The following is a 14,229-nucleotide window of genomic DNA, read 5'->3' on the forward strand; positions in this document are numbered from 1 at the left end:
AAAAATGATTAGTCCTGGGATGTGTACACTTGCAAAATATACAAGATGGCTGGAGGATAAAAATAATGCTAATCCAGAAGCCAGGTGCCCATTTTGGCTAACGAAATTTGCTAAACATATGTGAAAGATCCACAAACTTCATTGCTTTTTAGTCAAGGTGGGAAAGTCAGAGGTCTGATTTCTTTAATTTATGTTACTCCAGTGGAAAAAAATAATGTCTCAATAGTGTTTATTTCTTTTTTTAAGATTTTATTTATTTTATTCATGAGAGACACACAGAGAGAGGCAGAGACATAGGCAGAGGGAGAGGCAGGCTCCTCTCAGGGAGCCTGATAAGAGGATTGGTCCCAGGACCCTGGGATCACAACCTGTGCTGAAGGCAGACACTCAATCACTGAGCTACCCAGGTGTCCCTCAGCGGTGTTTAAATGTTTATTTAAAAAATGTAATATAAATATTGCAAGGCTATGTATTATTTATACTAGCAATCATGTTATTATTTATACATGTTGAAACTATAAAGTATCATTTTAAATATATTGTTAATTGAATTCCATAGACTATCTTAGGAATTAAGAATATGAAATATTTCCTTCGAGGAACTCACCTGAGTAATAAGATAAAAAATACGTTGGAAATACATGTTTAAATGCATAGAGATATATGTACAAGTATATTCACTGCAGCAAAATTTATAATAGAAAAAGTAAAAACCTGGTCACTTCATTAATGGAGGACTGGCTAAATAATCAACATGCAGTGAAATAGTGTGCAGCCAACTAAAATATAAGGTAGACATACAAATATGAAAGATGTCCAGTATTTTAAAAGATAAAAAGAAAGTTACAGAACAATATATACCCTATATTCTCACTTGGAGAAAAACACCCCAATGTACCATTCATGTATAAATTTATACGTGCATAGAGGAGTCAGGAAAAATGCACAAGAGATTGTGAAAAGCAGTTACTTCTAGTGGTTGAAAATGTGGTAGGGAAAGAGATTACTCAAACTTTTCACTTTATTCCTTACCATAAAGGCATTACATTTATCGTTTAAAAATATCATAGAGATAGGTGCCAAGTAATTTCAACATCAGTTGCAAGTTTTTAAAGCTCTGAGCAAAATAGGGATAGAATAATAATTCCTCATTATGATGTAAAATATTTCAAATCAATAATCCACATACCTTTTTTGTTAAATACTAGAGATATCCTCATTAAGTTAGAGATAGGGTGAGAATGCTCAGGGTGAGAATGCTCATTATCTTTACTGTTAAAGATTATTGTAAATATTCTAGCCAATGCAATGACAAAAAAAAAAAAAGACCAAATAACACTTCTATGGATTACAAAATTGTCTACCTGAAAAACCCAGAGAATCACCTCAGAAACCAGTAGAAGCAGTAAGATAGAATGGTAAGGTGATCAGTTATAAAGCCAAAATACACTTATCAAAAGTTGTCTTATGTATTAGCAAGAACCATTTAATAGAAAATATCGTAAGGGAAGTTACTCTTACAATATCAACAATAAAATCATTAGTATCAAAAAATGAGCAAGGGTTTTACTAAGGGACATAAAGATCTGAGAAAGAGCTAGACAGGCATTCATTCATTCTACTAATATTTATTAAGTACATGGTATGTGCCAGGCACTATTTCAGTCAATAAAGATTCATTGGAGAACAAAGAAGACAAAACCCTCTACTCTTATGGAATGTACATACTAGTCAGGATAAGGTAGGCAATAAACAAATTAATGATAGACTGAGTTTGTCAAAGAATGAAAAGTGCTTTGGAAAAGAATAGAACAGTGAAGTAGGATAGGTATGCCAGAGGGTGGTGGGTGGCTATTTTAAATAGTGGGATGAGAAGAGCACAGACTCTGATAAAGGTGAGGCATGAGCTGTGTGCATGAATAGTGGAAGAGAGCCTCATGCAGAGGGAATAGCAAGTAAATCCCTGAGGCAGAAATAGGCAGGACATTGGAGGGAAGAGGAGAAAGAGATGAGGACAGGGGAGAGCTGCAAATGCAGTATCAGGTATATAAGATCTTGTGGATTATTCCAGAGACCATTATAAGCACAGACTATTTGGGTTAGAAAATCTAATAGTGAAAAGGTGTCAGTGATTATTTAATTTCAAGTTTTAATATATTATAAATATGTTCAAAAGCTATAATAATTGAAACAGTGTGGTAAAAGAAAAGACAAATTAAAGAAGTATGATTTTTTTTAAGTCCAAAACAATCACAAACCCAAGTATTAGTAAGATCTAATATATAATCATGGTAACCATTCAGATCATCAGAGAAAGAAGATAGTCCAATAAACAAAGCTGGGATAATCATTAGCAACTTGGAAAAAGTAAATACATAATATGAATTCCTAGTAGATTAAAGAGCTAAATGAAAAAGAAAAGGTAAGAATTAGAAGAGTAAGTAAAGGAATTCTGTGTAACCTTTGGGCTGGAAAGATCTGTCTATACATAATACTGAAGTTGAAGTCAGAACCTTTAAAAGAAGATTAGAAGTATCCATGGTGTCTCTTCTACCCATGAATGTTCTAGGGAGTCCTAGTTCTGAGAGGCCTTAGTAGATGTTTCATTGAAACACTTGCCATTGTCAAACTGTTGCAGGGAACACTAAAACAAAATTTAAAAATGTGATTCTTTATTATAAGTGCTCTCAGCATCTTTAAAATGTTAATGTATAACATGACTGTTTAAGAAATATTAAGAAAGAAAAAAAAAGGAAAAAAAAAGAAATATTAAGAAAAAATTTTAAAGTATAAAGCATTTTCTAAACATATTTGACCAAAAAACTGTTTTGGTGGCGTGGGGAGACTTTCACAGAAGTATACTGCTCTTTGTGAAACATTTTGGAAAATATGGAACTTCATAAAAATTTTAAAGTTCAGAATTTTCAAGACATATTAAAGTAGACCAAATAAATTGGTCAAAAGCATATGCAAAATATTTCAATAATAAGCTAGGCAAATAGGCAAATCACAAAAGAACGGAAAAGACCAATAAACTTGAGAAAATTTGGGTCCACAATTAGTTGAAGAAATCAAAATTAAAATGTGATCATCCTTTTTTAAGCAAATTAAATAGGAAAAAAAATGAAGATAGATGTATGAGCCCAAGAATCAAACCCCATATTTATGGGGGTATGTCAGAGGGATGCAGGAGCCAATTGAAAGGACTCCCAAAGGACAAAACTGGAAAACTTTGGTTTTTAACCCAAAGTGTAAAATAAATATCTATGAATCTATGCTAATATAAATGAATGGCTCAGTAAATTAATACATGAGAGAGAAGAGACAAATTTCCTGTGCAGAATAATTTAAATAATTTATGTAAATAACCCACCCTGTAAGAGGTGGAGCATCAATCCCCACACCTGAAGTGTGGGCTACTCATAGTGACATTCTTCCAAAAGTACAATGGGAAGAGAGTGGAAGAAGAATAACTACAGTGAAGAAAACTGACAGACACTACCTCAGCTGGTGATTAAGGTCAAAAGACATACATTCTGAGGATAGTATGTACCCTTAACATAATGTGATAAAAATGATTCTTTACCCTCTCAAAAACCATGACCTCAGTCTAATCAAAAGAAAAACATCAAAAGAAAGAAGAAAGAAAGAAAGAAAGAAAGAAAGAAAGAAGAAAGAAAGAAAGAAAAGAGAAGAAAAGAAAAAGAAAAACATCAGAAACATTCCAACAGAGAGGTATCCTACAAAATTCTTTACCACTACTCCTCAAAACTGTCAAGGTCATTAAAAACAAGGAAAGTCTGAAAATCTGTCACAGCCAACAGAGGCTAAAGAGACATGACAACTGTATATAATGCGGTGTCTTCGATGGGATCCTGAAACAGAGAAAGGACATTAGGTCAAAACTAAAGAAATCCTGATAATCCTACTGTAACATATAAATGTATCAAAGCAACACATTGAATACCTTTAGCCTACAAATGCTATATGTCAATTATTCTTTTTTTTTGAATTTATTTATTTATTTGAGAGAGTGAGAATGAGAAAGAGCAGGGGAAAGAGGCAGAGGAGAGAGGGAGAAGCAGACTCCCCTCAGAGCAGGGAGCCTGACATGGGGCTCCATCCTAGGACCCTGGGATCATGACCTGAGCCGAAGGCAGATGCTAAACCGACTGAGCCACCCAGGCACCTTGCTGTATGCCAATTATATCTCAATTTCAAAAAAGACTAAGATAGATAAATTAACTGGTTTAATAAACTCATACATATCTACTGTGATATTTATTTTTTTATGTGATATTGATTTTAAAAGAGATAAAAAGAAAGCAGTTTGAAATCAAATGGGAAAACCATAACAAACTTATAAATGCTGTAGAAAAGAAAAAAAAAGGAATTTATAACAGCAAGTAAATTTTTAAAACTTAACAATCATCTATAATCCATCACTCTAGCACAGCAATTACACATGCACATTTCATCTTCTACTTGCATACAAATTATTTAAAGTCACAAACATGGTATGCTTGCTATTTTGTATTATATTGTTCATTTTATTATGAATATTTTCCACTTTCTACATGTCTCTTAACTTAAGCTGTGTCATGAATTCAAAATATCCTATTGTACTGATGTACCGCACATTTTCTTCTAATGTTCTAATTTCAGCTATTTCTATTTTGTCCTATTATAACATAGTAGATAATATCTTACATGCATTCGGATTTTTAAAAATCATTATCAAATAAGCTTATTGGGAAAAAATTCCTGGGTCTGGTACTTTCATGGCTTTTCCTGTGTATCGTCATGTGGCACTGCCCCCAAATTTTACCAGTGTACAATGCAACCCACAATAAACAATACAATTTTACTGCAAAGGCTAAAGAATTCTTAATAAACTCTAAGCTCTAGTTAATAATAATGTATCCATACTAGTTCATTAATTATAACAAATGTATCATACCAATATAGTAATAGTAGAAGAAACTGGATGAGGGGGGTATGTGAGAACTCTCTGTACCACGTTCTCAATTTTTCTGTAAATCTAAAACTGTTCTAAAAAAGAAAACAAAAAGCCTGCCCAGTGTTGTCAAGAAAGTGCTGGAATGGCCACTCTCAGTTAGTGGTGTGATCACTCTGTGGCATAATTTGGGAACATGTGTTCAAAATAATAAAAACTTGGGCACAGCTTACTCTGACTTAGCAATTCCAACTCTACCCTAAGAAAAGAATAGGGGCTATTGATCTACAAACACGACTGTGACTGTATTTTTATAATGATCAAAACAAACCACTTAAAAGCATCTAAAAACACACTGTAGGGCAGGCTGGGTGGCTCAGCGGTTTAGCACTGCCTTCAGCCCAGGGCCTGATCCTGGAGACCCGGGATCGAGTCCTGCATCGGGCTCCCTGCATGGAGTCTGCTTCTCCCTCTGCTTGTGTCTCTGCCTCTCTGACTCTCTCTGTGTCTCTCATGAATGAATAAAATATTTTTAAAAAATAAAAAATAAATAAAAACACACTGTAGTATATTTATATGGTGAAATATATTATTATTAAATATCACATAGTAGAAGAATGGATAAAAGAAAAATTGGATGGAGGAAAAGCAGGTTACTGCTAATATGATATAAATCCCACTGTATTAAAAATAATATATTTATACTTGCATTAAAATCTCAGTTCTCCAGAACTTCACTTTATATCAGTGAACAAAACAATGAATAAGGGGACAGCAGGAGGAGATTAAGAGAGAGAGGTAGTGGTGGGGCTGGGTATATCAGGGGGCACCTAAGAGCTGGTTGTAAAAAATTGGTTTTTATTCAGAGTGAAATGTGAAGATAATGGTGGGTTTTGAGCAGAGAAGTGATTTTTTTCTGACTTTCCCTTAAAAAGGGTGCCCTGGGCTAGTCTGTTGAGAGTAGACAGTAGGGGTCTAGTAGACATACAAGCAGAGAAACCGTTAGGGGGTCTAGTAGACATACAAGCAGAGAAACCGTCAGGAGGTCACTACAATAATGCAGATGGAAAATAAGGATGGCTTAAATCATACAAAGGGAAATGAAAAGAATAAAACACATTGAATATTATGAGGATGGATTTGGTGGGGGCAGGATTCTGTACTTTTCTGTATTCTCCAAAGTTTCTGTAATGAGCCTGTATCACTTTGGTAAAAAGAAAAAAAAATTTTTTTTGGTATACATACATATGGCTTTTTAAACTGTGTATTTTGAGAAAATTGTGGATTCATATGCTGGAATATATTTGGAAGGAAAAGCTACTTTTGTTAAACTATCCTTAGTATAAACTGCTGCATGAATATCTCAACGAATGTATGACCTTCCCCCACACCCCACCCCGACTCTTCTAGGATAAATGGACAACTAGTAGCTCTAAAAGTCATCAGCATGAATGCAGAGGAAGGAGTCCCATTTACGGCTATTCGGGAAGGTAAGTGAGATCCAAGAGATCCGTTGTACAAGTCCTTGATTTGGTGATAAAAAAAAAATTCCATTGAGTCTATCCATCCATTCAGCATCTAGCTTTTGATATTTCTAGAAGTAATAGTATAACTGCAACTGTATTCTTCATAATAGTTTTCAGAGTATATATATATACTGTCATTTTATTATTTATTCCTGAGGAAATTAAGATTCAGAACTATTATATTAGTTGCCCAAGACTATGAACTCAATGAGTATTCCCTAAATACCCTCTGTGTGTTTGGTCCCATGCTAAAAAGTGCTAAGGCTATATCTATATAACCCCAGACAAATCCATATAAAAGAGAAAAAATGATATAACCACACAAATTCCCAGTAGGTAATTTACCTGAAAATCATAAATTGTTTAGATAGCATTTGAAAAACTCTTTGGGAAAGCATGATTTTTTTTTAATTTTTAAAGATTTTTATTTATTTATTTGAGAAAGAGAGAGAGCACAAGCAGGGGCGAAAGGCAGAGGGAGAAGCAGACTCCCCCCTGAGCAGAGAGCCTGATGTGGGCTTGATCCCAGGATCCTGGGATCACAACCTAAGCTGCAGGACAAATGCTTAAACAACTGAGCCACCCAGGTGCCCAAGGCATGAATTTTTTAGTGTTGTGCCTGTGTGTTCTCTGTATCCTGGGGCAGTATAGCAAGTGGGTAAGGAATCTGGTGTCCAATGGACTTGAGTTTGAACCCTAAATCTACCAATTACTATGGTGTGTCCATGGGTAGATTATCTATTTTAGACCCCAGAAAGAGGACTGAATTTATTGCAGAAAGAGAATAATGGTACCTCTTTTTTTTGAGTTGTTATGAAAATATGCATATAAAGCACATACCACATTTTCAGAGTTCAACAAATATTGGCTATTATTATTGCATTCTTGTTCCTTTCCTTTAGTGATGTCTTGTTCACTATAAAGATAATTAATAATTTATAATATAAAAATCAAGAAGGGAGCACCTGGGTGGCTCAGCTGGTTAAGCATCTGACTCTAGATTTAGGCTCTGGTCTTAATCTCAGGTTTGTTAGTTCAGGCCCCATGTTTAAAAAAAACAAAACACAAAAATCAAGAAGACAATATAATGAAAATAAATCAATAAAAATACAATTCATTAACCTTTCACATGAGCCATTTAAAATAATGATGATAGGATTGCTGTCCATTTTAGCAAAAAAAAAACAAAACAAAACAAAAAAACCAGAAATGACTCTTCTCTTTTATTTTCTCCCCTTTTAACTACTTTAGCTTCCCTTTTTAAGGGACACATACTATATGCACAGTATATTGCTGGTCCTTGTGAAGGATGAGAAGGAAAAGCCCTGATCTTGGCTCTGTATCATTTTCAGTTTTAACAGAGCAGATGATGCAAGTTACAAAGGTTATAATGGAGGTAAAAAAAAAAAAAAAAAAAAAAAGAAAGAAAGAAAGAGAAAAAAGAAAGATGTAAATTAAGGTGAGAAACAGTACATCTCAGTGTGGCTAATGGAGTCAAATTTTGAACTGAGCTAGGAAGGATGGGTTATGCAAACAGGCATGGAAAAAGCAATTTAGAAAATGAGTTTAAAACTGAATTTGATACCATTTACAAAAGTCTTTCAGAGCCCCTGGGAAATATGTCATTTTGAATTTGAGTAGAGGGGCCAAATGGCTGTCAGGTTAGACGGGTATTCATCTTGGTAGGATCAGGTGCATTCTGGAGGAAAGCATGGTTTCAAGTGTTTAATATAATGGAAGCTGCATTTACTAATGTACTTATTAGTGGTCCCCATGAAAGTATGATCAGATTTAGAAAGAGATGTGTGGATAGGTTGAATAGTATTTCTGAACATAATAGAAATCCCCAGGTCACCAATATAATGGGAGAGTCTCTGGCCCAGCTTCACTGCATTTTCATGGCATTGCCTTTGTGCATTGAGTTTGCCTATTACTTCAGGCCTGCCTTTGCTTCAGATTTTGCCCACAGCCAAGTTTTTCAGGTTGACATTTGACTTAACAATGAAAAATTTTGCCAGTTTTGCTCACAGATGGTTCTCAGCATGGTTCAGAAAAGCTGGGTCTGTATTGTTCCGTGTGGTAGATGTTTCTTTTATTGCATATTTACTGAGGAATTGCCTCTCCATCACAGGTGTTTGCAATTACATTTAGTATTCAACTGTGGACTTTCTGGGTTTGTTTTATGGACTTACCTTACTGAACGCTTTGCTTGTATAATATTAAAAACCACAAGAGGATTTTTGACACATTGGAGGTTGTTAGGCATCCATTTTCCAACAATGAATGTTTCTTTTTCCAACATTGAAAAAGCTGGGAGCCCTTGTTAGAGAAGGCCTCTCCCCTGAAGAAGAGATGAGGCCTCATTTGAAAACTTTGGCACTGTCCCATTTTTCCTGTAAGAACTTTAAGGATGTGAGACCAGGGAGACAGGAGGTTAAATGAGAAGGGATGGAAGGCAAAATAAGAACAGCTGGAGTTCATTAGTTAAAATCCAGGGTCACTAGCTAAAAAGGCAACCGAAAGCCACATGCAGAAAAACTGAACAAGTAATGCAGATTTTTTTTTTTAAAAGCCTTGAAGCAGGAATTACTTTTCCTGAACAGTTTGGCTGTTCTGATGGGATATCAGCCAAAGATTTACTGAGTAGGATTTTACTACATGTATGGCCTCTCTCTGTATAAGTAGAATACATGTGGTGGTTCATTAATCTGGTCATTTGGAATACTATTTGATCTTAACATGTAATATTATGAATTTAGCAAAAGTTTGAACAACACTAAGGGAAACATATCTTAATACCCATGCCAGGTACTTTTCATGTGTTGCCTCTTTCAATCCTTTTAACAACCTTTAGAGATAGATATTATTATTACTCCAATGTACAATCATGATTCAAACCAAGTATCTGTAATTCAAAAATTTATACACTCCCTATGAGTGTATATTTGTATATTCTACAAATATTTATTGAGCACCTACTATGGCTAGGCATTCAGATGGCTGCTAGATACATAGTGGGCACATAATACAATGTTCCCTAGCCTCATTCCTTTGCTAATTAAAGAGGTTAGCTGCCTTCATAACAACTTGAAAAAAATCTTCCACAAGTGGCTCTAGATTTATATTTTAACTGTTTATATTTACAACCAGGAGAAAATACTTTCATTTGAACAGGTGAATATTTTAAGCTTTTATATAAGAGCACATTCCCTAGTTTTATGAAACGGTGTATCATTACCTTATCTTAATAATGTGCATTATTTTAAATATCTTTCAAAAAATAGAAACTATGGTAGCCTGGGTGGCTCAGCAGTTTAGTGCCGCCTTCCGCCCAGGGCATGATCCTGGAGACCCGGGATCGAGTCCCATGTTGGGTTCCCTGCATGGAGCCTGCTTCTCCCTCTGCCTGTGTCTCTGCCTTTCTCTCTCTCTCTGTCTCATGAATAAATAAATAAATAAATAAATAAATAAATAAATAAATAAATAAATAAAATCTTTAAAAAAATAAAAATTAAAAAATAGAAACTTTTGGTTCAAACCAAAGACTTTCAGTCCATTAGCAGCATTTGTCTAGGAAGCATTAATATAAACTTTTATGCGACGAGGCACATGAGTAATCTTTTCTACCCTTTTCCCCCATTATCTTTTTTTAAAACACTTTACATCAACTCTAGGAGATAAAGAATGTTATCTTTGTTGTACAGGTGAAGGAATCTGAGCCTCACAGAGGTTAAGTAACTTGTCTGAGGGCCTCAGAACTAGTAACCAGAATAGTTAGATATTAAAATCCATTCTATTCTAATCCTACTTTATTATGATAAATTTAGAAATCCATAACTCAAGCTTTTCTCCTTTAGCAAAATAAAAATAAAATCTGGTTTTTATGATACATTTTGTATAAATATTAGGTAAAATGCAGAAGAAATATTTTAGAGAAAATAAGACTGTATATTTGTCAATTCTGATTCTATCATGTACTTTATAGCACCAGTAACTGCAGTGTTTAAATTAGAAACAGTTTTAGCTGAGGATCTTTTAAGATCATTCTCTAATAGAAAACATTACAAAGTAATTATTCCCAGTCCATATATGAGAAAACTGAGCCAAAAATAGACTAAGGAAACTCCCCAAGGTCATACAATGAGGTAGAAAATACTGATAAGAACCGCTGACTTGCCTGTTACTGCAAATAGACTGCAGGAGTCCTGGTTGACAAGAAGTCCTCCATTGAATGCAATCAAATCACATCACAGACATAGCACATTTTCATATGCATAGTTACATTTTTATAAAACAAAATGATGTCAGGATGATGATATGTGATCAGATTACAATTGCAAAGAAATCAGGTAAGTAGTTATCTAACATTTGTCTTAACATTTATTTAAATTTATCTAGATTTCTTTTCAGATAACTACTTAGCTAACATCTTAACATTATCTAGATTTCTTTTCTTAGAACGAATAACTCGACTCACTTACTTGACTTGTGATGCCCAGGCCAGAAGGAATGTAATGTCTTTTTAATTCAACATCCAGTGGAGGTTGGGGATGGAAATTGACTCCATTATTAACTCCTACATAAACTCAATTACAACAGTTTGGTCTTCATTAATTCACAAGCACTTATTGAGCACCACATGCCAGGCCTGTGCTAGCTGCTGGAGACAGGGACAATCCATGCCTTCTAAAGCTCACAACCAGCCATTCACTATGTGTAGCTATTCCCTAGGACTTTGAGAGCCAGCCTTGTTCTTCCTTGTCATTGTCACCTTCTACATAAACTAAAGCAGTGCTTGCTTCGGCAGCACATATACATAAACTAAAGCAGTACACCGAAGAGTAACATCAAAACATCACGACCCATTGCACTTGGAAAGCATCAATTTTCCTAAAACTTCACTAAGCCATAAATCCCAATGAAACTTAACAAAGCCAAGAAACAAAATATTCTCACATCATTGCAAAATGAAAATAATTCTTAAAATTATTAAATATCTTACATACATGAGAATCAAATTAAATGCCATTTAATGTTCAACTAGTGGGTCATACTACTTTTGGACACTTAAAGAAAGAAATACTTTTTAAATTTTTTAAATGAGCTGAATAATGTTCAGTGGTGAGCTGATATTTGGGATTATGCTTTGTTCTTCAGATTTTCTCTTTGACTTTCTGAGTGTTCTCATACCAAGTTAATATATGCAGAATTCCTACAACAATGCCTGGCATGTGATAAATGCTTGATGAGCTATCATCATCATCATCACCATGATCACCAAAGTATTTTGGAAGCACTCAAAGAAATTCCATTGTGATTCCACTTGTCTGGAGCTTTAAAGACCCCCCAATTTATCTGTGTGTCTTTTCTTTGAAGGAAAACAAAAATAGGTATACTTAGAATATGTGAATTATAAAAACAATAATTTTATGGGAATCAGAATGCCCTGATTTTAGGATCTTTCCCCTTCTCAGTCAGCTTTTGTATCCTTCAGTTTGTTAGTCTGCAGAACACACCATATCCTACTGTGAAGTTTATGGGTGGGCTTGAAATGAGAAGAAAGACCTTTTCATCTTGGGTTTGAGACCCATACATCTGAGGCTGAAAGCATTTTAAATCCCTTTGGTAGATGAACTCAACAATATACCAATACCACATGATAAATGTTTTAAACATCATCTACTTTTTCATGTAAATTGCCTAATTATTACTTACCAAAAGTCAAAGTTTCCATAAATGTATTTCTGTAGTTCTGGGGTGTCAAAAAAGCAGTAGTAGACATGGCAATAACAACATTTATGTGATGAGGAAGACAACAAAAAGAAAGCCTCTTTCACAGAAACACACTATGCCTGCCAATTATAGGTGTACAGAAATGATATTGGGTGATAAGTGACACTAATTCAATAGTAAATATTTATTGAATACTTATAATATACCAAACATTGTTTTATACACTAAAGATATAGCAATAAGCAAAAAAAGACAGAAATCCCTGCTTTCAGTAGTTTATGTTTTTAAGGGTGGAGATAGAAAATGAACAAATAAATATATGTTAGGGGGTAACAAGTGGTAAGTGCTATAGAGAAGAACAAAAGCAGGGCACAGGGCCAGAGGATCATTAGTGTAGGTCAGGGGTTGGGGGCTGCTATCTCACTGAGAAGGGCCATGGAAGCTCAGACTTTATGTGTGTGGTTTGAGCAGAGACTTGAAAGGAGGAAACATGCAGGGAGTGCGATGAGGGTTCTAGTCAGAGAGAAGGACAAATGTAAGACTCCGGGAAGAAATGTATTTGGAAGTATCCAGAGAACAGCTAAGAGGCCAGTGTGCTAGAGCCGATCGAGCAAGGATAGGAGAATGAGTTGATGAGGGCAGGGAGGTAATGAGGACTTGACAGGCCATTGTGAATACTTTGGGTCTTACTCTGGGTGAGATGAGAGACCACTGAGGAGTTGGGAACCAAGAGAGACTTCCATCTGAGGAGGATCGCCCTGCGCCACAGACTGCAGGGAAGGAGGGAGAAGGCAGGCAGAGACTAGCTAGAAGGTATTTGCGCTAATTCAGAGAAGATAGGATGATGGCTTGGCCCGGGATGGTAGCAGGGAGATGGCAAGAAGGGAGGGATTCTGGACATGTTTTGAATGTATTGCCAAACAGATGTGCTGAATTGGACAAGGGTGTGAGAAAAAGAATTGAGAGGAGTTTGAAGGGATTTCTGTAAAGAAATTGTGAATTGAAGATAAAACTAACACTATAAGTGAACAATAGAGAAATGGTAAATCGGACACTTTTCCTACTCCTATAAGATAGAAATTATCAAGAAAACTATATAAAATATTTTATACCCACTGTTGTTAGCAGTGAGCCTCATCCTAAGTAGATATTGTTCCTTGAGCTTTTTAGCAAATGATAGTAGGAAGCCATCATGATTAAGAAAACATGCTAGCATGATTTTAAAAGTAAGCGTCACAAGGGGCCCCTGGGTGGCTCAACAATTAAGCGTCTGACTCTTGGTTTTGACTCAGGTCATGACCTCAGGGTGGTGAGATTAAACCCTACTTTGGGTTATGCACTCAGCAGGGAGTCTGCTTAAGATTCTCTCCTTCTGCCCCTCCTGCCCCCCCCCACAACCCTACCACCACCACCACCACCACCCGCACTCACTCTCTCTCTAAAATAAATAAATAGGGGGCAGCCCTCATGGCGTAGCCGTTTAGCACCGCCTGCAGCCCAGGGTGTGATCCTAGAGACCATGGATCGAGTCCCACGTCAGGCTCTCTGTATGATGCCTGCTTCTCCCTCTGCCTGTGTCTCTGCCTCTCTCTGTCTCTATGAATGAATAAATAAAATCTTTAAAAAAAATAATAAAATAAATAAATTAAAATAAATAAATAAATAAATAAATAAATAAATAAATAAATAGGGACACTTGGGTGGCTCAGTCAGTTAAGCATCTGCCTTGGGCTCAGGTCGTGATCCCAGGTTCCTGGGATTAAGCCTCATCTCAGGCTCTCTGCTCAGCAAGGAGTCTGCTTCTCCCTCTTCCTCTGCCTGCTGCTCCCCCTGCTTATTCTTTCTCTCTCTCTCTCCCTCTGTGTCAAATAAATAAAATCTTTAAAATAAATAAATCTTTTAAAAGAAAAATAAGCATCATGAGTTTTAGTAACGTCAAATTTAAGTAAGAACAGAATTGTATTAAAATAAAATGAAAATATCTTAACAATATTCTTAGCAATTGCTGCTTTA

General features: G+C 35.5%; 1 protein-coding gene across 3 annotated transcripts in view; it reads left to right on the forward strand.

Moving 5' to 3' along the window:
• The window catches only part of CDK15 (cyclin dependent kinase 15), an 82,788-nt gene that overhangs the window by 2,233 nt on the left and 66,326 nt on the right, over nucleotides 1-14,229 (forward strand). For all 3 annotated transcript variants that reach the window (XM_025441977.3, XM_025441978.3, XM_035710725.2), the window contains exon 4: nucleotides 6,368-6,447. In XM_025441977.3, the coding sequence (XP_025297762.3) occupies nucleotides 6,368-6,447 (80 nt within the window). The remainder of the gene's footprint in view (nucleotides 1-6,367; nucleotides 6,448-14,229) is intronic.

This window comes from Canis lupus, chromosome 37, assembly GCF_003254725.2.
Source record: "Canis lupus dingo isolate Sandy chromosome 37, ASM325472v2, whole genome shotgun sequence".
In the NCBI taxonomy this organism is placed as follows: domain Eukaryota; kingdom Metazoa; phylum Chordata; class Mammalia; order Carnivora; family Canidae; genus Canis; species Canis lupus.